The 26415-nt window shown below is 27.4% G+C and overlaps 2 protein-coding genes across 2 annotated transcripts in view; one reads left to right on the top strand and one right to left on the bottom strand.

Annotated features, from left to right (window-relative positions):
- Positions 1-2954: 2954 nt before the first annotated feature.
- On the top strand, positions 2955-23844 carry LOC129969326 (probable aconitate hydratase, mitochondrial). Its single transcript, XM_056083854.1, has 22 exons — positions 2955-3083; positions 4186-4260; positions 5830-5906; positions 6001-6139; positions 7407-7445; positions 8175-8255; positions 9499-9591; positions 12141-12210; positions 12292-12432; positions 14015-14113; positions 14256-14360; positions 14596-14690; positions 14782-14887; positions 15553-15710; positions 15997-16070; positions 16155-16339; positions 17321-17526; positions 19560-19657; positions 19989-20082; positions 21021-21153; positions 21730-21851; positions 23421-23844. Exons 1-22 carry the CDS (start codon positions 3051-3053, stop codon positions 23553-23555), a joined length of 2358 nt encoding a protein of 785 aa, XP_055939829.1. The 5' UTR covers positions 2955-3050; the 3' UTR covers positions 23556-23844.
- A 572-nt stretch (positions 23845-24416) lies between these two features.
- Positions 24417-26415, bottom strand: part of LOC129969327 (hexosaminidase D-like) — a 29155-nt gene continuing 27156 nt past the window's right edge. Inside the window, exon 15 of the mRNA XM_056083855.1 lies at positions 24417-24831. Within this exon, the coding sequence (XP_055939830.1) occupies positions 24633-24831 (199 nt within the window). The 3' untranslated portion in view covers positions 24417-24632. The remainder of the gene's footprint in view (positions 24832-26415) is intronic.

Here is a 26415-nt window from a genome sequence, read left to right as displayed (position 1 = left end):
CTACTATAATTTATAAAAAATAAACTAGCACATATTTTAATTCTATAAAACTTTTTAAAAATGTCCTTTTAATTATATCAATTTAATTGCTATGCACCCCCCCCCCGTATTTTATTGATTGATATTTTTTTTCATGATTTTTACTTGCTCTCATTATTACAATGAAATTCAAAACGTTTACCATGTTTCATTAAATATTTAATCGAGTGATTTTCTTTCAGTGTTGAAAGTTAAGGAAGAACGATTTTGCTGATTATCTCAGCAATTTATCTGAGGAATCAGAAAGTGAAATTACATTGCAGCAAAAGACAAAAGAAATTTGAAATAAGTAATTCAATTTTTTAAAACTACATAACTAATAAATGTGGGTGTGATGGGTTTTTCTGCATCAGTCCACTTGGATTAGTTTAATCGTTTTATTTCTTAATTAACAAACGATGATTTTCACAAGTGAGAATTCATTGATGAAGAAGGAATTTATATAACATGAAGATGGGCAGTTGATGTTGTTCAAAGAATCCTTCCCACCTGCGCGTGGTACATTGGGCATTTGCAGAAGAATTCTTCGATGCAAGAATTCCAGTTTCGGCCTTTTTCAGATGATCATGTCTTTACAAGTTCCAGTCACACCCTTCTCAGCTGACGTCCCTCTCTCCTCTCTCTGACTGTTGGCTATCACCGGAAGAATGAAGAGCGCCCTCTCGTGGAGTTAATTTACCACATAAATATAAAGGATTTGTCAGAGGAGGCAAATTTCTTCTCTACCGGGGGAATCATGGACATTGATTTATGTATAAATGATTTAATTTAAATTAAAATCAATGCTTCCGGCAAATCAGCTGATTGCCAAAGGCAGCTAATTCCGATTCTCTAATTTATATTAGAGGTGCCCAAACTTTAAAACAATGCGAACTACTTTTTGAAAACTGAATCTATGTCAGCCCATTTCATTTTAATGCATTTAATCATTCTAGAAGCGAATATCATACATTTTATTTTTTGTAAGAAGTTTTATAGGCCAAAATTGAATGAAAAAAACACACACCATTATTAAATATAATTTTACAAAATAAAAAAAAATTGTAATGTGATTCCTTGATGAAGATTTTAAGCACATATGCACGTTTTTGCTCATTGTGAAAAGGTACATCTACATATGTGGTGGTAACATTATAAGCCAGATAACAACTTCCGCAGAAGAGTGTACACTTTTGTCTAGTGGCTTTGTTACTCGGCTATGAACCCAAAAGTTGCGAGTTCGAACCTCAACATGCACATTGGTGACCCTGGTTCTGAACAACCGCATCCTTCATTCAGCTGTCGTGGCTCCATCTACCGCCAGCAACCACTCACACACGCTCGCCATAACTGGCGCGATAACTTCTACCGACTCACTGGTGGGGGGACTATTGTGGTGGTAACATTATAAGCCAGATAACAACTTCCGGCGAATAGTGTACACTTTTGTCTAGGGGCTTTGTTACTCGGCTATGAACCCTAACGTTGCGAGTTCGAACCTCAACCCGCACACATATATGATGTTGTCGCAATCTATCAAGAACTTTCTTGATCCATTAATAGGTTGCAAAGCACACTTTGTAAGCTTATGCAATGAGTATTTAAATTTAAAAGTAAAATATGCATATTTCATTTCATAAAATTACATTTAGATATTAATATGGCATTTTTTCATGAAAAAGAATTTATTTTACGTAGAGTTTTGGTTCTCATGTATGAAGTGTGCTTAGAAAAAGGCATCGTCCGGAAATATCAACCTTCAAATTTTAATGAATCTCCACATTTTACTGAAAAACAATTTTATGCTTACAACTTTTTGTGTGTCTAGTGTTAACTAGTTGTACTTGTATGTCATTTTATTTTAGTAATTTTCCTTATTATTTATCTCATATTCAGCAAAGACATAGCGAGAAGGGTGTAAGATGAGAAGGTGTATAATTGATTCGGGAATCGTTTTGAGAAGATATCTTGGTTAAAAAACAGTGCATATTAATTATACTGATTTAGATTTATACTACCTTTTAAAGCTTAATATGATTAAAAGCATAAAATTGATTGCACTCTCCCGGTGAGCGAAATTTATCCTTGATAAATTATTGATGACTAGTGTGGTTAAGCCAGACAGCAGCGATGAAACACGGGCAATTGCTTTTGTCTTGTGGTCTTGTTATTCGACTGCGAACTACAAGGATCCAGGTTCTATCCTCACTCATCCCAATCCGCTTCACTGGGCTCGAAAAATTTATATTTCTTATTTGCTGCCCAGTTGGTATTCAGTTTCTTTCGTATCTTGAAATAATTTGTTAATATTATTATATATTTGTATCGGTAATATAATGCTTATTACTTATATCAAAAGTTTATTTTATTTCGAAGATTTCAAAATCCTTACATGTTACTGATTTGAAATTTAAAAATCCTCATTAGAATTTTATTAAATTCGTATTTGCAAGTAAAACACGAATTTTCTCTGTAAAAAGTTTGTTTGTTTGGTATTAAATGCAGACACGTAGATTTAAAAAGATTCCCTGGTTGTATATTTGTGGAAAAGGGATGCTATATTATTGGCATGATCCGCTGCTAAAGTTCGAACCACATCTATTAAGTATGGTGAATTATATCGGCAATGCACCAACTCTGCGAGAAATTATCATTCCCATTTACTAATCCAAAATCAAGACATTATAAACAAGTGTGAACGGCTTTGATTTAAATTTTTATGCAATAATTTTGAACCTCACTGACACAAGTGCTTCATATCGTAATGTTCGGATACGTATCTTACTACAGGAATCTCCACTTTACGGAGTTAATCTGAAGTTTTTATTGATATCATTTTTCTTTTATTTTAAGGACAAACAAAATAGAAATTGTAAAAATTATTTCTTTGAAATAATATTGTTTATTGCATAGAAATTTTATAGTAATTTCATTTCCTGCTACTAAACTCAACTCGATGCCACACTTTCCGAGTTTTTACTTGTAATTTACTTCACTTTCACCCTTTTACATTTGTTTTCTCGAAGAGTAACATGGTTGGTCGTGTAATGTTCCGGGCCCAAGGGGTATAATTATTTTTTGATTATAATACAAAAACTTGATTTTGGATGTTCTATTTTACTTAGTATACATATATCACATCCCAAATTTAATTGAAAATTATATTTTTAAAAGATATTTTGCATAGGAGTTACAGTTTGTGACCTTTCAATCAAGGGCATCTTTCTGATTTCAGATGTTTTTTGGTTCTCTTTTTTTATAGTAAAGTCATAAAATTGAGTTTCTCTATAGAAAATTAATAAATTATAATAACTTTAGTTGATAAGCAACATGCCTTCATGCTTTCGGAGTAGCTTTTCATGCGTTTTGTCTTGTCTACCTGTTTGTTGTAACTCATGCCGGCCGTATTTTTATGGATATATAATGCATGTAAAATATATTAATTTCAAATTTTTGAATAATATTATGTATTAGCTTGAAAAGTTGCGTATTTTATTTTGGAAGTTTTTGTACACTAATTTTAACACTTTTGGTTTTTCTTTCGTACCGTATTGTTAATAATAAAGTTATTTTTAATTTTCTTTATTTAAATGCAATCGTCTTCCTTTATTTTTCTTTTAGAAATTAAGTAACATGCATTAGTTATTGTATTAATTTTGATGTTCTATTTTTATTCAGTAAGGCATGCATTTCTGCCGAGTTGTGTATTTATTTATAGATCTAATATTGAACTGAAAATGCATCCATTATGCTGTTTTGAAGCTTTTACTGTTTCATATATTTGTTCTTTGTTGAAGGTAGATTTCTAACTTTTTCACTAATATTTTTAAATATCTTTTTTTATGCTATTCTGAATTTAAAAAAAAGTTATATGTGAATGTTTTAGTAATGAAATGTGAGAAATTTTGTATAAAAAAGTAAATTTTTGGTGAAATATGTAATTTTTGTTCACATATTCTATTTTTAAACCACAAAAGATATTTTTACTGTGGGAAATTTTATGAAATTTTGAATTTTATTAGCTGCTTAATTAATATTTTATCTCATTGTGGTTAAAAATATTGAAAATACATATGTATAGAACTTTATAAATTATAATAGAGAATAAAAGAATTTAATTAAAGTTATTTTCTGTATAAATTATTTATTTAATTTCTTTTTTTTTAGGCCTTGAGGGTTTTTGGCCCTTTCAAGCAATCAAGACTTTTTCATTCATCTCCTTTAGTTTATGCTGCTCATAAGGCAAGTTCTATTCATAAATAAGTTAAATGGTAGTTTAGTGTGCTTCTTGCTGCATCAAGGATGCCAAGTCGCCAATAAAGATGGCAAACAAAATAAACACTTATGTAAAACAGTTATGGTTACTACTTTCTGCATTAAAATTATGATCTTTACTATTAAGTATTTTTTTATCTGAGATTTTAATTTTTTTAAACCTTTGGGATCACTATTGCTGCTTATCTTAACAATTTTGAAATAAAGAAGTTTCTCAAAATGACTGCACCAGTCTGTTGTATAGAGAAAAATTCAGAGCATGCGATGCCTTTGGCATCTGAAGAGAGTACCAAGCTGAATTTTTTCAATTAAAAAAAAAAGAAAAAGAAACATTATGAAAATCCAGCAAATTGATGAACATAAGGACTGTGTGGATAACAGGAACAGTACGTAATCGACAGAAAAAGAATGAAGGATGTTTTAGGAATTGATCAGAAGGAATTTTAAAGGATTTTTTTTAATTTTCAGAAGGAATTTTAAAGAATTAATGCACTGGATTTATTTAATCAGTCATCTCAGGAGGGCATGATCAGGAATGACTTTTATCAAGTCATAAACCCTTCCTTTCAGACCTTTTTAATATGGTGCGAATTCAATCCTTTCCTTCTGCAACACCAGATCTTTCTATCAATTCTCTCATCCAAATCAATTAGTTTCATATTCTTACCACACACTGAACATACATATTTAGAAGCAATTGAACCATTCTCCATACAAAATTTCAAACACGCATCCTTTCCTAACTTCACCTTGTGAAAAAGAAATATATATTCCACTCACCCTTCATCCATTCTGCAGATTCAAAATACTTCCTGCCATCTGATTCACCAGACATCAATTCTTGCACAATTACTGACATAACAAATTGTCAAGGGAACCATCGGAGCACAATAAAAAATTACGAGAACTGCAAGGAATTTTATTTCAGAAGATTTTTAAAATAAGAACAGATTAAGTACATACTGAGAGTTAAAAATTGCAAAAGAATAAATATTTTCTGTTCATGTTTTCATTAAAGGTAATATTGCAGTGTCTTATCAGTAGTAAAAAAAACTTTTACTTATAATAAATTAAATTAAAATTTTAATTGATATTTTATATTATTTATAATTTAACTATTCATAAAATAGTTTTAGTTCATGTATAACTGAATAATTGTAAAAAGTAGTAAACAAAATAGCATTAGGGTTGCTAGATCATTTTGTTGAATTGCCATATTGCCGATAAACTCGGGGGAGAGGGGGCACACTAAAATAAATTGCAACCCATGAATGTTGTATTTTGAAGAATTGATTTCTGTATGTTGATAGTTTTGAGATAGTTTTATTATTTTACATCTCATGCAAAATCTTTGTTAAGAAATTTAAAATTCATACAGACATGTATCTGTAAAACATTAAAGATTAACAAGAGTATTAATTGTTACAAAATATTTTTTAGCTAGGGAAATTTGAAGATATATTAATTTGGAGTTTATTTATATTTGTTTTATAATTTTTTTTATTTAGATTTCAAAGTTTTTTTTTTTCACTGCAGGTTGCTATGAGTAAATTTGATACAGCTCCTGTGCCATATGAAAAGTTGCAAAAAAACTTGAAAATTGTTCGTGACAGGTAAATAATTATAAGTATCTTTCAAGATTAAATTGACACAATTAGAAATTAATATTTAACTATGTCTATTAACACAATGGAAATGTATTTTTAGATTAAAAAAGCCTCTAACCTTAGCAGAAAAAGTGTTATATTCACACTTGGATTCACCAGCTACCCAAGAAATTGAAAGAGGCAAGAGCTATTTAAATTTGAGGCCAGATCGAGTTGCTATGCAAGATGCAACTGCACAAGTAACATTTACTTATTTCTGTAATTTTTATATGATAAATGATAATGAGCTGCATATTAATAAATAAGTGTATAATTTCATATTGGCATTTATTAATTGAATAATATATTAATCCATGAGAGATCAGACAAGGTACAGGGTCATCACATTTTTAGAAAAACATCAATTCCTTAGAAAAATATATCTGTGATTAATAATCATTTCAGTATCTTTCTGACATCCTTCTTTGGCAAGTTTAGTATTTTCTTTTCCACCCTGTGCATATAATATTTGATTCATTTCTTGAATCTACATAGTAATAGAGTGAGTGATATGCATAATATGATCATTATAGCTTCAAAATTTCTTATTCTAAGCAGTGTACTTTTTATATGCTACCTATAAAATTTGGAGTCAAGAGTTTGTTTTGCTTGCTAAATAATTTAATAAATAATGGTGTGAAAACATAAACTGATGGATTATGAAAAGAATTAGAGTATTCAAAAATTGTGTTATAAAGTTGATTATATGAGGTTAGAGATGAGATGTAACTATTAGATGAAATTGAGTCATCTGAAGAAGGTGATATTATTGCTAAATATTTTGTAATCAGGTGCAGCTGGCTTTCTTTTAATCAGTATATACCTAAAAAAACCAGCAAAGTAATGGAATTAAAATATCTGCAATGGATGATCCAAAACATGTTATAGCTACAATGTGGAGATATACATAGGATAACAAATGAAGGTCCTTTCGGGTTTGAAATTTCGCTATTTGGAATTCCAAAATGTTTGTGAACTTCATTGTTTGGTTCAATTGGATATTTGGTATACAAATTATTCAGTATTTATTGTACAAATTATTCCCTAGTGAAAGAACTTTTACAAAAGAAGGTAACTGTTGTAGAAACGAACTGTACTGTAGGAACCCTGAAAGAAAACAAAGATGAAATTCCTATTGACTTCATACAGACGGAAACTAGAAAGGCTTATTCTTCTACATTCAGATTTTAAAAGAACAAGAACCTAATATAAATCAAAGAAAGAATCATAAGAAATCAAAATATATAGTATTGCTATCTATTATACATCATGATACCATTAATAAAAGTTGACAATGTACATTTCACATTTTTAAAATCAGCTAAAATAGTTATTGACTTTTCTACCACTGATCATTTAATAAATGTAAATGCTATTAATGACTTTTTATAAAAAATATTTTTGAAAACTATATTCTGTAGACAAAAATATTGATAGTATTTGAAATCTAAAATATTTTATTTTTAGATGGCCATGCTTCAATTTATATCCAGTGGTCTGCCGAAGGTATGCGAAAGTTTTGATGTTGATTTTTATACTTTAATAAATTTTAAAATATTTCAGCCATGATAATATCCTTGAAATATATAAATTTGGATTTTTTAAAAGTAATTCATTGTTTATAAAATGATCTGCAAATTTAATTATTGGAGTACTAATCTGTTTAAAGTTTTTCAGTTTTTCATAAATACATTGCTTATTCTGTTTAAATCAAAATATTTTTCCAGAATAATAAACCATATATCTGATTTCTGACATGTAATTTATTCAATACAAAACTTACTTTTCTGAATATTCTCCCTTTTACCATAAAGTCTGCATTGAAAATTATTTTAAGTTCTTACTTTTTAGTGTTGTAACAAATGTAATTAATACAAAAATATCTACTTATCTATAAACTATTAAAATATTTATATATTGAAAATTGAATCATATGCTTAAAAAGTTTTAAAACAAATACGTCTTTAAGGGCAGCGAGAACTACACAAATGTTTATTTCTGATTGTCAAGTAATCATTTTTAGAAGAAAATCCTTTAGATATTGTTATAGAAAAATGTATTTTTTGAATTAAGAGTGAATTTTGATTGTTTGATTTCCATTTAAAGATTTTTTTTATAACTGTGTCATACTAGTTTGTACTTGTAAAGAAATATTGAAAGTAATATATGTTGCATTCTGTGAAAGTAGATTTTGTTAGTAGCATTGTCTCCTTGTTAATTTAAATATTTTTATAGGTAGCTGTACCTTCAACTATTCATTGTGATCACTTGATAGAAGCACAGATTAGTGGTGATAAAGATTTAATAAGAGCAAAAGTAAAGTAGTGTTTTCTTCTTTTTACTTGTTTATGAATTACATAGAGATAAATCTGATCAGAGAAAAATTGATTTTGTAGATTATGATGAATTTTAATGCTTTAATGCATCTCAAATGTAATTTAAGAAGCAGTTTTAGAACTATATCTGCATTTATTGTTTTTTGCTGTTTTGTTAAGATTGTATCTCATTGCAAATTCTTTTTTTTTTGTTTTATTTATGAAACAATATTGCAATACTTTTGCAAAAAATTATTACAAAAAGGGAATTTCATTGTCAATGTATACAAATGGTCATGCCTCCAATAAAAAAATAAAGTAAACTTCTCTGCGAGTTCAACAAGAATAATTTTTTTTTCTTTTTCTAAATAGTCTATCCATTTAAAATAACCAGTTAATAAGTCTGCATAATATATAATTCATTCCCATAGTAGATCAATGCAACTGTTCAAATGGTTAATTTTTCACTAATCTCTATCTTCATAACTTTTTGTCGGTCCTTTTTACATTAATAGTTTTTTCATCTCCATTAGCTCTTATCCACTCAACCTATCAGATTAATTAACAACCTTGGGTGCTATAATTATTTTACAAGTTATTTTAAATATTTATGTCGTTAGGGGGGAAAGTTCTTTAAAAGGGGCATAGGTAATGAACTTCTTTCTTGAATAATGCTTATTGATATATATAGACCCATTCCATAAAGACTGGAAATCTCTCTCCTTCCATTGCTTCTTATTAATATAAACATCTTAAAATACTGTATTTGTGAATATCATTAGAATTAAAAAACCTTAACTTCATGTATAGTCTTTGGCATTTGATTTTTACTAAATTGGCACAAAATTTTGAACTGTATCTGTTTGAAGTACCAAACTTTTTTCTAATTTGTCACTATAATTGAATATATATATTTTTTTAAATTTGAGATGAATGGGAGAAAGCATTTAAGTTGTGTAATCAATAGGAATGAAAAGATATTTCTATGTACTTTAAAATGGTTTTGAAGTGATTTTTCCTTAAATATTTTCTGAATTTTTTCCTAGAAAGCTTAAAAAATAAAGTTTATTATAGTTGCTGGCCTAAAAGCATTAAAATTAATATTAAAGTTAATTTTTGATGTTTTTAGGTCATTTTTTAATATTTGGTTGTAAAATATATGGGTGATCATTTTCAAATTTTAATTTTCAAAATTGAACATTTTTATATAATGACAGCAGTTAAGATATTCTCACTCTTTGTAGGATATAAACAAAGAAGTATACAAATTCTTGGAAACAGCTGGAGCTAAGTATGGTGTTGGCTTTTGGAAACCAGGAAGTGGTATCATTCATCAAGTAAGACATTTTTCCTGATGCATGATCATTGTTTTGATGTTTTTCAATATTTTTCTACAATTTTACATTATCTAGATATATTTTTAATTAGTTTATAATCTGAAATGTACTACTATTGTCTATAATATATATGAAATTGTTTGCCAATAACACTGTTACTTCATTATTTTAATAAAGTTAATTTGTAGCAATAATTTGTAAAATTTTAAAGTAATATAACATACTGTCTGAAATTAAATAGAAATTATTTTTTATCCTCAATCTTGAGTTTTATTTTGAGAGATTTTTAATTTTTGTTATATAATATTATTTAATCATTTTAGGTTTAATTATCCTCCTGTTTGGTGGCCTATGTGATAATCTTATTTAATACAGTATATAATTGATAAATTTTAAATGTATTTCTATATAAATTAGTATTCCTTGAACATTGCGATTTCAAACTGAATATTGTGTTGTCAATAGTTTCAATGGTAATATAAACTCTTAATCTAAAATATTAAAAATACTGCATATCATCTATTGATGTATTTTATATTTAAATGAAGTTTCTTAAGGGGTGTGTCTGTTTTACTCATTGTTTGTAAATTTCTGGACACTATTTTAACAATATATTTTCTTACTAATAAATTTCTTTGCTAAATATTGTGGTTTGTGTGAGTAAAATTACGAAAACAGTGAAATTAATTTTTAAAAATGCTATCAACATAAAATGTGACTTTTTTGTGTCGTAAGTGTAGTATTGGACAGTATGGAGTATTACGAGAAATATACTGAAGTTTTATCCATTTAAGATATCCCATGCTTGCTAGTGATTATGGGATATGGAAAATATTTGCTTTGATGTTCATTATTTGGATGGTAGTGGATGGTGAATGACTTTGGCATGTACTGGCAGCTGTTGAGTCATTTCCAATCAAATGGTGCTGTAAATCCTCGTAACTGCCATATTTAATATAAATGCCTACAATTTTCAACAAATTCCATTGCATCCTGTGAAAATGGCGTGGTTTCACTTCATATTTGATCCTTATTTCCTTGAAGAAAGCATGGCTCCAAGGCTAATGATATGTTCTGTAACTAATTCTATGTTGGGATTGATGTTTTTAAACTTAGTTTTTCTGTTAAAGCAACAGAAGGAATCTTCCCTTCACAAACTTTATGGAAGATAATTCATATTAATCATGTTGACTCTTGAATAATTATTATAGTGAAAATGTTTTAATAATAAAATAATTAGTTAATCATTTTCAACATTTTGGCCACCTCAACCACTTGATCTAAACCCTTGTGACTTTAGGATGTAGAAATATTTAAAGACAGAATTATTTTGCAACATGTGTCCCATTTCTAAGTAAATGATTTGCTGTGGAATATACTGGACATTAAATTTTATTTCTTGATATGTTGAGCCACGTGTCTGATAATGTACTTCTGTATGTGATGGCAATAAAATTAATGTGCAAATCTTGTTTTGGTTGTATTGTATTTTGTAATTAATTTCATGTGATAGAAATAAAAGTTAATGCACATTACACTTTGATATTTATTTTATCATGACATGTTTATATGCATAAACAACTGTTAGGCATCTTCAGGGAAAAAAATATTTAGACTCTTTGCTGTCAGTACCGTTTCTTTCTCTAGTGGTCAAAATACATTCTAAATACTTTTTTCAGAAATCAAACCTGTAAATTTAAGAGAATCTATACACAATTTGTTTAAAAGTGACTAAGTATTTTTCCTAACAGAGGTTTAAACATTTGTCGTGTAATTTCGAATATTCTGTATATCCTTATGTTGTGGCAATACGTAGAGTTTCTTTTGAAATGACAACTTTGGCCATATTTTAAAATATGTACTCAATTTAGGAAGTGATGTGTTCATTCTTTCTGAAATTATTATTGCATAGGCTGCATAATTGGTTATAATTTATAAGTATGTTGCTCATGGATAACGGATTTCTGTATAAACACAAATTTCAGTATTTTTGGAATCAAATTTTATCATTCTTGACTTTAATTTTCTTTAATGCAATAATTCTACACATTTTTAATAACTAAAGCACTTTTTGTTAAAAAAAATTATTGCTCAATTAATCTTGCTTTGCTTCAATTTTATATTTTATTTATGTAGTTCAATACCCTCCCCCCCCCAAGCCTGTTATTGTATGTATTTTATATAGTTTATTTTCATTGAACGTGGGGTTGTAATTATTACTGTTTTTGTGATTTTTCTCAAATTTATAGAAGCTATTGTATTTTCTATTTATAGAAGCTATTTTCTTTCCAATTATAAAGTTTGCTGGTTATTAACTGATATGTAAAATGTTTTGGAATGGTCTAAGTGGAATAAAAAAAAATTCTTGCTGGGAAACTTTTCTTATTCCACTGTTCAGACCTACAACAAAATGCCTTGTGCAGTTCAAGTGTGGCTTGCTTGAAGTTTATGCTTGCCTTGTATCAAACTGCATACATATTTTACTAACTTTAATTTATGTGTTTATTGAGATTGAGATTTCTTTTAATTGTTTACCTTATATTGTATAGATAGTTCTTGAAAATTACGCATTCCCTGGTGTATTATTGATTGGAACAGACAGCCATACTCCTAATGGAGGTAAGATTTTGTTTTTCTTTCACTTGTTATGGATAAATGTTTGCTAAACCTATGGAATATACTGATGTATTTGCATTCCAGGTGGCCTTGGAGGTTTGTGTATTGGAGTTGGTGGAGCTGATGCTGTTGACGTAATGGCAAACTTACCTTGGGAATTAAAATGCCCTAAAATTATTGGCGTTAAACTTACTGGTAAATTGTCTGGATGGACTTCACCCAAAGGTGTGGTATCTTTTTATTTTGATAATTTTTTAAATTTCTTTTAAATAACATTAATAATGTTTGGTGCCTTCCCTTTTTTCTTTTACAACAAATATGGCAAAAACATCAATATGCATGTTTTTTTATTCAAATAAAAATAAATTAGATATATAAAAATGTATTGTTAGTTATATTAAAAATGTACCATTAGTGTATATTCAAAAACACGATCTTTTTCTGTTGCAAATGATTTATGAGTTATATTTTTTTTTGGTAATTTTTTTTTAGTTCTGAACCTATAATACTAGTATAATGAGCCAATTATTTGTTGATTTTTAAGAATAATTTTTGATAAGTTTTGAATTTATCCTGCTCTTTTGCTTTATTTTTAGTTTCGAACAATTTTTTGTAAATTCTGAAAGTATTTTTTTAATACTCACGAAATGTCTATTTTTAAAGAAAAATATGCAGTGCTGCTCCATTTTTATATCTTGCTGTTTTCATACTGTAATTGCTTCTATATTTAATGCAAATTTTGCATTACATGCATAATTTTAGGTTTATATAATCTCAGCATAAGTATTTTATTTGTATATGGATAGTTGAAAATATGGAAATTCTTTTTTAAAAAAATATATTCCATTAAACTGTTTCTTTTACTTTACACTCTATGTATTTTCATATTGTCATTTTTTTAATCCTTATATTTTATTTTAAATTTACTAGAACATATGAAATTCAATTTTTAAAATTTTTAAATTGGAGAATAAACTAGAAAACATGTTAAGTTATATGGTCTGTTAGATTCATTGGAATATTGGTACTTAATGTTTATCATTAAGCAACACCACTTTTCTCCAGACCTAAAGCAAACATATTTTGCAATTTACAGGTGCAATGTGATTTAAGTTTCTCACATTGTGTAATTTTTGCAAACATTTTTTTTAGTTTGATGGACTAATAATTGTTTGGTAGATACAGTGCATCTTTGAATGTGTTTTTCTGCATTTGTAATAAATAATATGCAGCATCTAATGCTACTGAAATGTTTTCTTTTTAATCCGTATACATAATCTATTTTTCTATTAATGATTGAATAGAATTATACTAGTAATAGGCTTTCTTTATCTTTACATTAAGAAAAGAAAATGCTGCTACATAATTTTTTCTTCCTGGCTTATGTTAAATAGAGGAGGCTTCTACTTTTATTTACCCTTTAAACAGAATATCAGTTTTGATTGTTTTAACTCGGGGAAATAACTCTTTAAATTGAGTTTTATTGCTCTTAATAATGTTACAAGCCTGTAATGCTGCTTTCCAGCATGGTTATTTCTATCACCGGAAAGACTGACTTACAATCATCTGTATTGGATGCTGTTTGGGTGCCGCGTCGGTGATGTTAAAGCTTGGAGACAAACTTGCCGACTTTGTAACATCACTGATGTGAATACATAATGAATTATAATTAGTTTTTGAATTATAATTACTTAATGAAAAAGTTAGTATTGTTGCAATTATTTTAATACATATGATTATTACATATGTAGTCATTTTAAATATATTTTATTAAATTTACTTATAAAATACGTTGAATACATTTCAGATGTTATCTTGAAAGTTGCTGGAATTTTAACTGTCAAAGGTGGTACTGGTGCTATTGTTGAATATTTTGGACCTGGTGTGGATTCTGTGTCTTGTACTGGTAAGTTTTTTACAGTAAGATATATATATCAGTATGTCTTTTAGCATGAATTTTAAATTTTTATTGCAGTAAATATTAATATAAACTTGTCTGTTAGTCTTATAATAATACAGTTGATTCTATTTCTCTTTACTTACTTTAGGAATGGGAACAATCTGCAACATGGGTGCTGAAATTGGGGCCACAACATCAATTTTCCCATATAATAACCGAATGAGAGAGTATTTAGTTGCAACTCAAAGACAAGGTTTGTAAATTTAATTTTGGAGTATGTTCACTGTTTTTAATTCAGTTAAAATATAATTTGCTATCAAAAATTAGATTTTTATGCATGTATTGTTGTATTTCTGAAAGAAAAAACTTTCTTTATATTGCGATATATTGATTACTATCTGTACATATATTCTTAAATTTACATGTAATATAGTTTTTTTTAAGATTTGAGAAAAATTAATGTTTTAATATTTTTTTTTATGTTGCAGAAATTGCTGAATTAGCTGACCAGTATGCTACTGAATTGCTTACTCCAGATTCTGGCTGTCATTATGATAAAGTGTATGAAATAAATCTGGATGAGGTAATTGTAACCTTCTGTATTAATGCGTTTTGTAAAAATGATACAAATACAGGAGTAAAATGAATTTTTAACCTTCACTTTCCCTTAAAAGTTGGAGCCTCATGTCAATGGACCATTTACTCCTGATCTTGCACATCCGATCTCCCAATTGGGAAAGAATGCTAAAGCCAATGATTGGCCTCTTGATATTAGAGTTGGTATGTACATTTCTGTTTTCTATGTGTAGAAAATAATGAAATGAAATTTTATATAAATGGTGTTTATATTCAGACACTGTTGCATGTTGCATCTGGTCCTGAATAATTATTAAAATCAATTTTAGTTAATTTTCTTTACAAATTTAAAATTTTAGGGAAACTTACTACTTAGAAATTTAAGTATACAGTTTAGTGGGAAATATACAGTTTGATTTTGATTTAAAATATCCATTGGATATTTTTTCCAGGAAATATAGATATGGGAACAATTGAACTGTTTCTATATGCATATTTATTTTTGGAGGATACTTTGATTTAGCAGACTATAGACAATTTCTCCTAAACACAACTATGTATAAGGAAGCATGGAAGATACTTTCTTAATCAAAATAAGCGACCATGCATTTAAAAAATACTTGTCTTTTATATTAATGAACTATCATGGTTTTTCTTTGCTTATTAAATTATATATTTTTACTAAATTGTATAAGAAATGAATTATAGCAAAATTGCATGGATTTTTGTTGAACTGGTGTAATTATAAATGCAGGATTTTTTTCATTTTTGTTTAACTGATTATGCTTCTTAATGTAAATTTATATATATTGCTCTTTTCTTTTGTATGTGTTTTTTAAAAATTAAATCGTTGTCATTTCAATAAATAGGTCTGATTGGAAGTTGCACAAACAGTAGTTATGAAGACATGACAAGAGCTGCTTCTTTAGCAAAACAAGCTCTTGATCACGGTATTAAATCTAAAGCAAAATTTACCGTCACTCCTGGTTCTGAACAAATTAGGGCAACTATTGAAAGAGATGGCCTGGTATGTCTTATTTATTTTATGGTATATTTTATATGTAACATAAAAATGAAGATAATATTGACTCATTTTTATACCTTTTAAGGGACTAGGGGAATAGTAATATTAAGAGACGTAAAACAATTTGCAGATGCACTTTTACATAAATTATCACTTAATCCAAGGGAATTAATAAAGTGTAAGTGATTGGAGAAAATATAACAAATAGATTAATACTGTATTTATGGTAAAATTGTGCACATATTTTTTCTTGCAACTATGCTAAGCAGTTAAACATTTATATTGACAGGCTCAGACATTTAGAGATTTCGATGGTGTTGTCTTGGCTAATGCATGTGGTCCTTGTATTGGTCAGTGGGATAGGTAAGTGATAGTTAATGTTTTATGTACTTGATTTTATTTATATTTCGCTTGCTTTCCTATTCTCTAAAATTTTAATATTTGCAGGAAAGATGTTAAGAAAGGAGAAAAGAATACTATTGTGTCGTCTTACAATCGTAACTTTACTGGCAGAAATGATGCCAACCCTGCTACCCATGCATTTGTTACATCTCCAGAACTTGTTGTAGCTTTAGCAACTGCAGGAAGATTAGATTTTAATCCATTGACTGATGAGCTGATTGGAGCTAATGGTTTGTTGGAAATTCTTTTTAAGGTGCATTATAAGCTGTGTATAGACATCATTGTTAGAATGTTATTTTTCGCTTTTTTTTCCTTCTAAAAATATCTGAGAATACAAAAGTTTAAATGAAAGAAAGTTGTCAGGAAATGTTTGAGGAACAAGTGTATTAACAGAAGTAAATTATGTAGTCAGTAATTCTATAAATATCACTAAATTTTATTAAACATAAAGGAATTTATTTGCATTATTCATAAGTCACCCGTAAATTGGCAATTTCCTGTTATGCTTATGTAGAAAATGACATTTTAGTCATGTGAATGTTGTTGCAAGTGATGATTAGTTTTCATTAGAAATAAGTTTTATTTAATAAGAAACAATATATTTCTGCTTTAAGCTTATTGTACTTATATAGGTCTTTTATTATATTTTACATGTTGTAAAAGAAAAGTAGTTTATTGGAACTGGAGTTTTTCAAGTAACTTATAATACTTGTTTAAGGGCCACACAAATGACTTTTCAATACAAACTTAAGTAGCTCTGCTATCTTTTGTAACAATATAATCTACATTTGGTCCCAAATATATAATATTTGAGTCAGGTTTTTGTCTTATCTGTAAAATATACATTGAATGGCTTACTTTGATTTGGGCTGAAGGTTATGAAAGAATAATTATTAGTGAATTTTATTCATAAACTTTTATTTATATGCAGTTATTTTTATAAAATTTCCAATATATTTTGTTTATAATATTTGGTTTAAATTAATTATTTAAATTATTAATTTGTCACAAAAAGAAATTCCAAGTTAGCCATTTAAAATTTCCTGTGAACACATTTTTAATGGAAATTTTAAACAATTTAAAATTGTTATAGCATTATTTTCAAATCTTTGATTAGATTTTTCTGATGCAAAGCAATTAGTTACATTGTAAAGGAATGATTACCTTAATTTTAAATAAAAATTAAAGTTAAATTCTTTTAAAAATTTCAGGTGATAAGTTTAAATTCAAGACTCCTCAAGGACAAGATTTGCCTCCTCGAGGTTTTGATCCTGGTGAGGATACATACCAAGCTCCTCCTGCAGATGGTTCCAAGGTGCAAGTTGATGTGGATCCTAAAAGTGAAAGACTGCAACTTTTGGCACCTTTCGACAAGTGGGATGGCAAAGATTTAACTGACATGAAAGTTCTTATCAAGGTATGTATATAAAGCTCTGTTAAAAAATTTGGGCTGAAATGTTCATGTGAACTAATCTTTTGTCTTTTTTTGTGCTTTATGCAATAAATATACTCTTGCACAGCAATGGGAATTTCCATACTTGATACGGAAATTAGCTGAAAACTATGAAGTTATGATATGGTTAAAAAGTACAGAAAATTGCAAAAAACGTTGGATATGCCTTGTCCCTGCGTGAAAAAAACTCTAGCACGGTAAAAAAAAAAAAAAAAAAAAAAAAAAAAGTCTTCTTTCAGCATAAGTAAAAAAAAAAAAAAAAGCTATATTCGCTTCTTGTGAGAGTTTGTTATGGTATTAAACTGAGCAATAATGACTTTTAAGTAAGTACAAGTACTTACCCTTTAATAATAATAATAATAATAATAAATGTTAAATGTCTGACAAATAGTGTTAATTTATTTGATCAAGTAAATTGTATTGTATGATTTTTTGATTTGATTTTTTCCTTTCTATATTTAGTCAATAATAAATGACTGTTAAATAATTTTAAATAAAGTTTTAATTAATTAAAATTCTTTTAAAATGCTTATTTTCTTCAATAATTTCTGGATATCTATTATATTTAATATATTTGTAAGTATAATGGATAACCAATGTTGTAGTGTATGGATAGGGCATGCTTATAATCCTTTATAATGAATGGAAAGTAAAAGAAATGCTTTACCTCTTTACTCCTTTAAAAACTTGAATCATTTCTTTTGGTCTTGTTTTAATGGAAGCTATTCTAATTTATCTGTGTGTTTATTTAAAATTCATCGGTTAAAATTTTTATCTTCAAATGTATATTACAAGATACTGTTTATATACTTTTAATGTTCATATTTAATTTCTGTAAAATTATCAGTCAAAATAATTGCTTGGTGGATTGAAATTACATCAAAATAATTAATGTCAAAAAATGTTAAATTATTTCATTTTTCCCTTGAAAATATGTAATGAAATTCTAGTTTCTTTTATTTTCAATCGAAAGTTGAGAATAATAACTTTAAAAAATTCAAAACTTTTGTATATTAATTTAAGCAGTTTTCTGTATCTGTAGTTAAAAAGTTACTTTTTGTGCTTTATAAATTTTAAAGGTGTTGAACATTTTATTATGCCTTTATTTGGAAAGGGATCAGGAATCTTTTACCATTGTATATGCTATTTTTGTGGTTTGTAAGAACTTTCTTTTATGAATTGGCTGAAAATCTTATTTCTGATAATAAATATGTTCATATATTTTTATTTAAAATTGAATTGTGTTCTTATTATTAGTGTAAAAAATTATCAGAAGCCATAATTATGTCCAAATTTAAACATCTAAGTTGTATTTTGTTAATATTGCTTCTTTTTCTGATTATATGTCTAATGAAGAGGTAAATTTATATCACATAATTTGAAGGCAAGTAGTGGAATCCATTAAAAGGAGAAATGCATGAAGATCATATTTATTTTTAAAAAAATTCTTTCTGTATGTATTTTGACATCAAAAATGTTCTCAAAATTTAAATGTAATAATAAATGTGTCAATATTATAATAGAAAAAGGATTATTTCAATCATTTAAAAACTTTTAAATATGAAGTATAGAAATAATATTTTGATATAGAACTGAAATAACATTGAATGTCGAGGGTACTATATTACATTAATGTAAAATCATATTATAGTCTGTGTATTTTCAATAGGCAGTTCAAGGTCACATTTTCTACCGCTAGACAACCAATAACAAGATAGAAAATGTGATCTTGAACCGTCTATTGAAAATACACAGACTATAATAATGAACAATTTTCTCTTCAATGTCATTTTTTTTTTAAATTTTATTCATTAAAGGAATAATTTTTTGTTTATTTTATTACATGAATAATTTGTAATCACATAAAGAAAAGAAAATAACTTTAATGAATATGTAGTATAAATCTATATTAGAAAACTCTTAAGGTACCCATGCAACTTTGTGACTTGTAGTCAGTTTTTCTCAACTTGTAAACCTTAATAATATTTTATTTTCAGGTTAAAGGAAAGTGCACAACTGATCATATCAGTGCTGCTGGCCCATGGTTGAAATACAGAGGTCATCTTGATAATATTTCAAACAACATGTTTATTGGGTAAGGAATATAATAAATTTTGATTATGCCCAATTTTTTGCTTTTAATTTGTCTTAACACAAGAGTGTCCTTAAATTCAAAATAAATTTTCATAAGATTTTGTAAGAATTAATTGAATGAAATACAAGAATTAGTTTTACACATCTGTGGCTGTTTTGTCAACCGATGGATCTAATTATTTTTCTTAAGCCTTTCTTTTAAAGTTTTCTTTTTCTATTATTTTTAAGTGAGATCTAAAATTTTCTTGTTATTGTAATTGCAGTACGAATTGTATCATAATGCAAGAAATTTTTTGCTTTAATTTTTAATAATATTTTGTTTACCTTTACAGAGCCATCAATTCTGAAAATGATACAGCAAACAAAGTTAAAAATCAGCTGACTGGGGAATGGGGCTCTGTTCCTGATACAGCACGGCACTACAAGGTATATTTGTTTTATTTCCTTTTTATTATATTTAATGTTAATCATATTTATATAATTATGTCCTTATTACAATTTCAAAGAAAATGATTTGTTTTAAAATATTTAATGAGAACTTTAATTTGCAATTGTTTGTTTTTACATTAATGCTTATTTAAATGCAATTGAAACAAGTTTTTTTTTGGTGAATTTGTATCCTAATTTTTCTTTAGCATCATCTTTTCTAACACATTTATTGCAACTTTAATTCAATTCAGTATTTAAATTAATACAGTTAAAAATGCTGCTTGAAATTATTTTCGAAAGGAATTTTTATTGAAAAAATATTCAACTCAGACTTGAAATTATAATCCTTTATTTGCTATTGCTTTGATTTAATAATAATTATACTGATTCTAGAAAATTTTGAGTTGATTTTTATTTTGTAAGAAGCATCTTTTAATAAGAATATGCATTTATTTAATAATATCAGTTTTGTAAGTATTTAATTTGATAAATGATTTAATAAATGATGTATTTTAATGCAAATTAATGTTTTATTTTAATTAAATAAAATTGCTTTTAACCTGCAAAGTTACTAGAAAATAGATTTTATTAGCATTGGTCCATTTAAAAATATTTCATGTATTGAATAAATATAACTCGGGGAGTATATAATTGAGAAAACAGTATAAGGGAGATACTTTGGAATAAATTATTTTCACAATTTATATTTAGATGCCCTCTCTTCTATAAAAATACTCTTTTAATAATTAAAAAATGAGCCAGTTTTTGTAAATGAAATTAACATTAATAAATGTATTCTGAAAATTAACATTGTCAGATAAATTGCATATAAATTATAATCTACATCAACAGTTTTTAAATTAAGCAAATTTTTAAGTTAAACAATTATTTTTACAGGGAAAGCAAGATATAATTTAATTGTTTACTTTTTCTAGGCTAATGGTGTTAAATGGGTTGCTATTGGCGATGAAAACTACGGTGAAGGAAGTAGTAGGGAACATGCTGCTCTTGAACCAAGACATCTCGGAGGTCGAGCTATTATTGTAAAGAGTTTTGCTAGAATTCACGGTAAGTTTTACTTGCCGTACTAGTTACATAAATGTGTGCTTTTAAATGAAATACGTTAATTCGTATAAATAGCAGTAATTGAAATTAAATTGAGAAAAGATAGCATCGTTATTATTTTTCTCATGTTAATAATCCAAGAATATGGAGTTTTATTATATAATTAATGAAATAAAGGATTTGAAGCAAAATTTTAAAATTTATTTGGATTATACTCAGGACTATTTAATGGAATGGAATGTACATTTATTCAGCAGTATTTAATAATATAGCTCGATTTGTAATCTCATAGTAATGCCAACTTGAATTGTTGCCAAGTGTGAAATGTATTTCAAGAATTTGAAAATATTTATTCCTTATCAATTTTATATTTTGAAAATATTTCTTTTAGTATGTAGATGAAAATAGTGATTTTTTAATGTAAAAACATATATTAAATATATAAAATAAGTTTCAACTGACAGTTTTTAAGTTTATGTGGCTATAAATGTCAAACATTTTATTATTTCACCATTATATAATTGGATTTTTTATCTCTTTACTGACTACTATATTGGCTTTTGTTTAAAATGTTTTTAGAAACAAATCTGAAGAAACAAGGTTTATTGCCCCTGACTTTTGATAATCCAAGTGACTATGACAAAATTCACCCAACTGATCACATTTCTCTATTAGGATTAAAAGATTTAGCTCCTGGAAAGGTAAGACATGTCATCTTTCATATTTTTCTGAAACAAAAATTTGTTATAAAAATGTTTAATTAAAATTTAACTATTTAATGAATAGTCCAAGTAATTCTAATTAAATGTTTTCTTGGTGAATTCTTATTCTTTCTTATTCATGTATGATATAAAAAAATGATGAGGTGAAATTGATGAATATGCATTTTAGGAAAATTGGCTGTACTCTGATTAATCTATTCTGTGGACTAAGTATTAGAATGTAAGCATTTCTAATGTAGTATTGCAAATGTAGCAATTATAATAACTTTTATTTACATGCACCATCTAATAAAATCGCATTCATTTAATGAATTTTTCAAGGGAAAAATTGCAAAATGGCTTATGAAGGGGGGGGGGAAATAATGGATATGTGTTATGTTTCATTCTTTATCTTTCTGAAGCATTATAAAATCAATTTAGATATTTTATTTTAATTGATAATTTTTATAAAATAAAAATTCTTTTAGAGAACTGAAATTTTTTTATTTCTTCCCAAATGCATCAAATTAATTTGTCCAAGAGAATCACAAAACAGCATTTTCAGTGATTTAGTGATTTTTTGCCGAGATTCTTGGCGAAAACTAGATAGTTCTAGAAAATTCCATCACCTAGGCTCTAGGGCCATTATTAAGCGATATAGCCTAGAACCTTCCAGAACTTTGGTGAAAGTACGAGATCTTCATGCCAAGTCAGGTATAAATACCACCACCCCATTGACCATGATCATTAGAAAGTAGTGAAGCTGTTATCTATCTGAGGTATTGGAGACCTCTATGTTTGGAAGCTGTTTCCTGTTGCATTAGCTGATTTGGAGCTGTGTAATTGTGACTCGTAATTGCTGTCATTTCCTATATCTTCTAGAGATTGTTTTATCAACTCTCAATCTACACAATCCTCGAAGCACGGTACAGTATTTATATAATTCAATCACACTAAGATACACACTAATTTATATCATGAATTATGTTCACTTGGTTTTGTTTGTGTTCAATTATGTTGTCTGTCTTTTGCAGTCTGTTGAGATTGTGGGGGTGATCGAATTTTTTGGAAACCAATTTTCATTAAGTCCCTTTTCATAGAAAAGCATTTGGTGCAAAATTTATTGACAAATCAAAAATATAAACAGTGTTTAACATAGAATAGCATAATTTCAGTGATTATGCAAAAGTACAATTATAATCGACTATCTTGGATAATGACATGTCTTTTTATATTTAGTATTTATACAGTAGTAAAATGAAATTTCAAATGCCATTTATTTGGTTATATTAAACGAGTCTGTAAATACTTCCTTTGTGTAAAGCAAGCAAGACTAAAATCTCAGGTTCAAGATAGTAATGAAAAAGATGAAACTATTTCTGATGCATTATACTTTTTGTAATATAAAAAGTATTTTTTAACAATATTTTGCTTTTATTCTTGATAAATACATTGATTTTTTTTAAAAAATATAATTTAACAATAAATGAAAATATTTTTATATGTAATTCTATTATGATAGTATCTCTACTAATATAATTTTGCTTCTTTTTTTTTTTTTTTTAATAGCCAGTAAAATGTGAAATCAAACATGCCGATGGAAAAACAGAGACAATTTTACTTAACCACACCATGAATCAGCAACAGATTGAGTGGTTCAAGGCAGGAAGTGCTCTAAATCGTATGGCTGAGTTAAAACATTAACTTCCAAATTGTAATTTTATCGGCTGCTCTCATCTGTAACACTGACTTTCAATGTGATAAACTGTATATTAGATGGAGAATGGCTTCCTTTAATTTTTGTACAAATATTTATTAGTGAAGTGTAACTTAGAGCACAGGAGCTGACTAGTCAAATTTCACTTTTGACTACCATAATTTTAGTAATTTTCATCTTTGAATTGTTGCAGCTGATTCAAATCAGCTATATTATGACTAAAGAAGAGTTCTTTTTTTACTCTTAATGGACATCAAAATAAAGTTTTATACAATATACTGCATCTCTCTATTTTCTGCTACAAAAAAAGACAAACACTGAAATTTTGAATGCTGTCTATTTGCTTGAATATTAAAGTTTAAATTAGTTTTATGTTTAAGTAAAGAAAATGTAATAAATACATTTTTATAAAATAGAAAATTTATCTATTTCTTCATCAATTTTTCCTCCTTAATATAATTTTATTTTGTTAATGCAGCTTTTAAAAATGAATATACAGTATTTTTTTTTCAGTATATTTAGTGAGGTCATTTAACATGGTCTCTTGCATATTTTTCTGTAAAGGAAAGAAGTCAGCATTCAGATTCTTTTTTTAAAAAATTGTTCCTGTGAGTTTTTTAAATAATATTTAACTTCTGATTTTACACATTACATTAATACTGTTTTCAAATACTTCATTAATCTTAAACAAAATTAGATACTACTCTTATTTTCTCTATAAATAAAACTGAAGGGCTTTCTCCTCCCTTCAAATGTCAGTTTAAATTTATTTTTTTATCAAAATTCTAACCAATATAACAAAGTGCTGTCGCACACTAAATGCTGTATTATAATGTTAAGGAAATCTCTGAATTCCATTTTTTTTATTAAAATGAAATGCAAATTTTATATACAATTACCAAATATTAAATCACTAATATAAAAAGTCAATGCTTTTTATTGTAAAATTTTAAAATAAAAGAATTTTTTTTTACACTTTTATAAGAATTTTTCTTGGTAAACATATAATATCGCTGGGTTTAGGAGAAATAAATGCAAAATCGATTATATCAGCATTAAAAATGTTAACTTGAATTCGACTGCATTTCTTCTGGAGCAGAATGGAAAATAATCTGCAAATCAGCATCTCGCACGAGTTTACGCAGTTTCTCCAAGAAAGGATGGATGTTAACTGCTAGGAATTCTTCCACAGTGCTGGGATAAAATATTTTGCTCAGCTCGCTTTCAAGTTGTACATTGATTGCTTCTATATTCATCAATAAACTGAAATCAAGAAGTTATATATAAATAAATGAATGGAAAAAATGGAATTTAACATAAGTGACATCTGTAAGCGTTTTTGGTTATGCCATAAAGGTATTTACTAAAATTATTTTACAATTATGATTTAATCTTATAAAGAGTACTTAAAAACTCTGACTTGGGATGTTCCACCATTCTTCAATCATTATAGTTGTAACTCAAGTGGAGAAGTCATTTATTCTTATGAGACGTAGGAATTATGCAGGATTTTTTTTTTTTTAGTCAGTATATATTCTCATGTACAATGAGAAACTTGCTTCATAGTATTGCAATGCATAGACAAACACCAAGTGTCAGTATTAATAACAATCCTTTCTGTATTTTTCATAAACACTTTTTGTTATTCACCATCTACCCTTGCCGCTACTAAAATTATGATAAGAATTTATATGTCGACTTGTGCTTTTCTTGATCCTTTACTACCCTTAAGGTTTGTACCAAGAAATGTAATGCAATTTTCTTCTTTGAACATTACTTGTTAAAAAGTTTTGTTAAAACAAACATATATTCTTCACGGCATGAAAAAAAGTAGTTTCTATTCTTTATTCTGATTGTCACTGGGTGGAATTTTGCATTACACAGGATATATTTTCAGCCATGCGATATCAAATTTCTTTCCTAATTATGTAGATCATATCGCCTTTCTATTTATGGTTTCAAAAATCAAACAGAAATGAATTAATGCCTTGCCACCTCTAGAAAGGAACTGTATAGATTGATTATCATAAGTACCTATCATGTTATCTTTTAGGAATTTCATCCTTTTTGCAATACTCATTTCTCGTGGAGATTTTTGAATTCATTTTATAGTAGACTTTATACCCTTGCAAAGCAATTTTGCATAAAAATGTAAAATTCAGGGGAAGGAAACTAATAAAAGTAGTCTAAATTGATATTGTATCTCTCGAGAAAAAAAAATGATTAGCATAGTCCAATAAAAGGTACAAACATACAGAAACAACTTCTGCTCATATAGATATCAATTTAGAATGGCTTCAGCATACCCTCCAATAGCTACGGAAATCAGGTGAAAACTATGGAATTAACGGATATGTACTGAAAAATGATGGAAAACGTCTGAAATATCTTCTTCCCAGGTAGTCGCTGACAGGAATGCTAGTGATTAGTGAAAAAAAATTTTAGCAAGGGGAAAAAAAGAAAAAAAAAAGTCTTGTTCCAGCATCAATATAAAAACACTAGAGTTGTTTCTCATTATATAATATATGTGGGAATTTATGATCTTAAACTGAGCAATGATGATAATAATAATAATAAAAAAGTACATGTGCTTGCTATTTAATAAAATTCGTTTAACAAACAAAATCAGTGATTTTTTTAATAACACTATTTTATTTATTTATTTAGTCAATAATAAATATGTTAATTAAAACATTGCTCAAAATTATTTAACATTTTTTGGAAGTATCTTTTTTTTCTCAATAATTTATGGATATTCGTTACATGCAATATATCTATAAGAAGTACTATGGATGATTGGGTAACTAATGTTGGAGGATATACTTCAGAACTAAACAGACTTTATTT

Source organism: Argiope bruennichi, chromosome 5, assembly GCF_947563725.1.
Source record: "Argiope bruennichi chromosome 5, qqArgBrue1.1, whole genome shotgun sequence".
NCBI lineage: Eukaryota > Metazoa > Arthropoda > Arachnida > Araneae > Araneidae > Argiope > Argiope bruennichi.
This window is presented reverse-complemented; position numbering and strand designations above follow the sequence as displayed.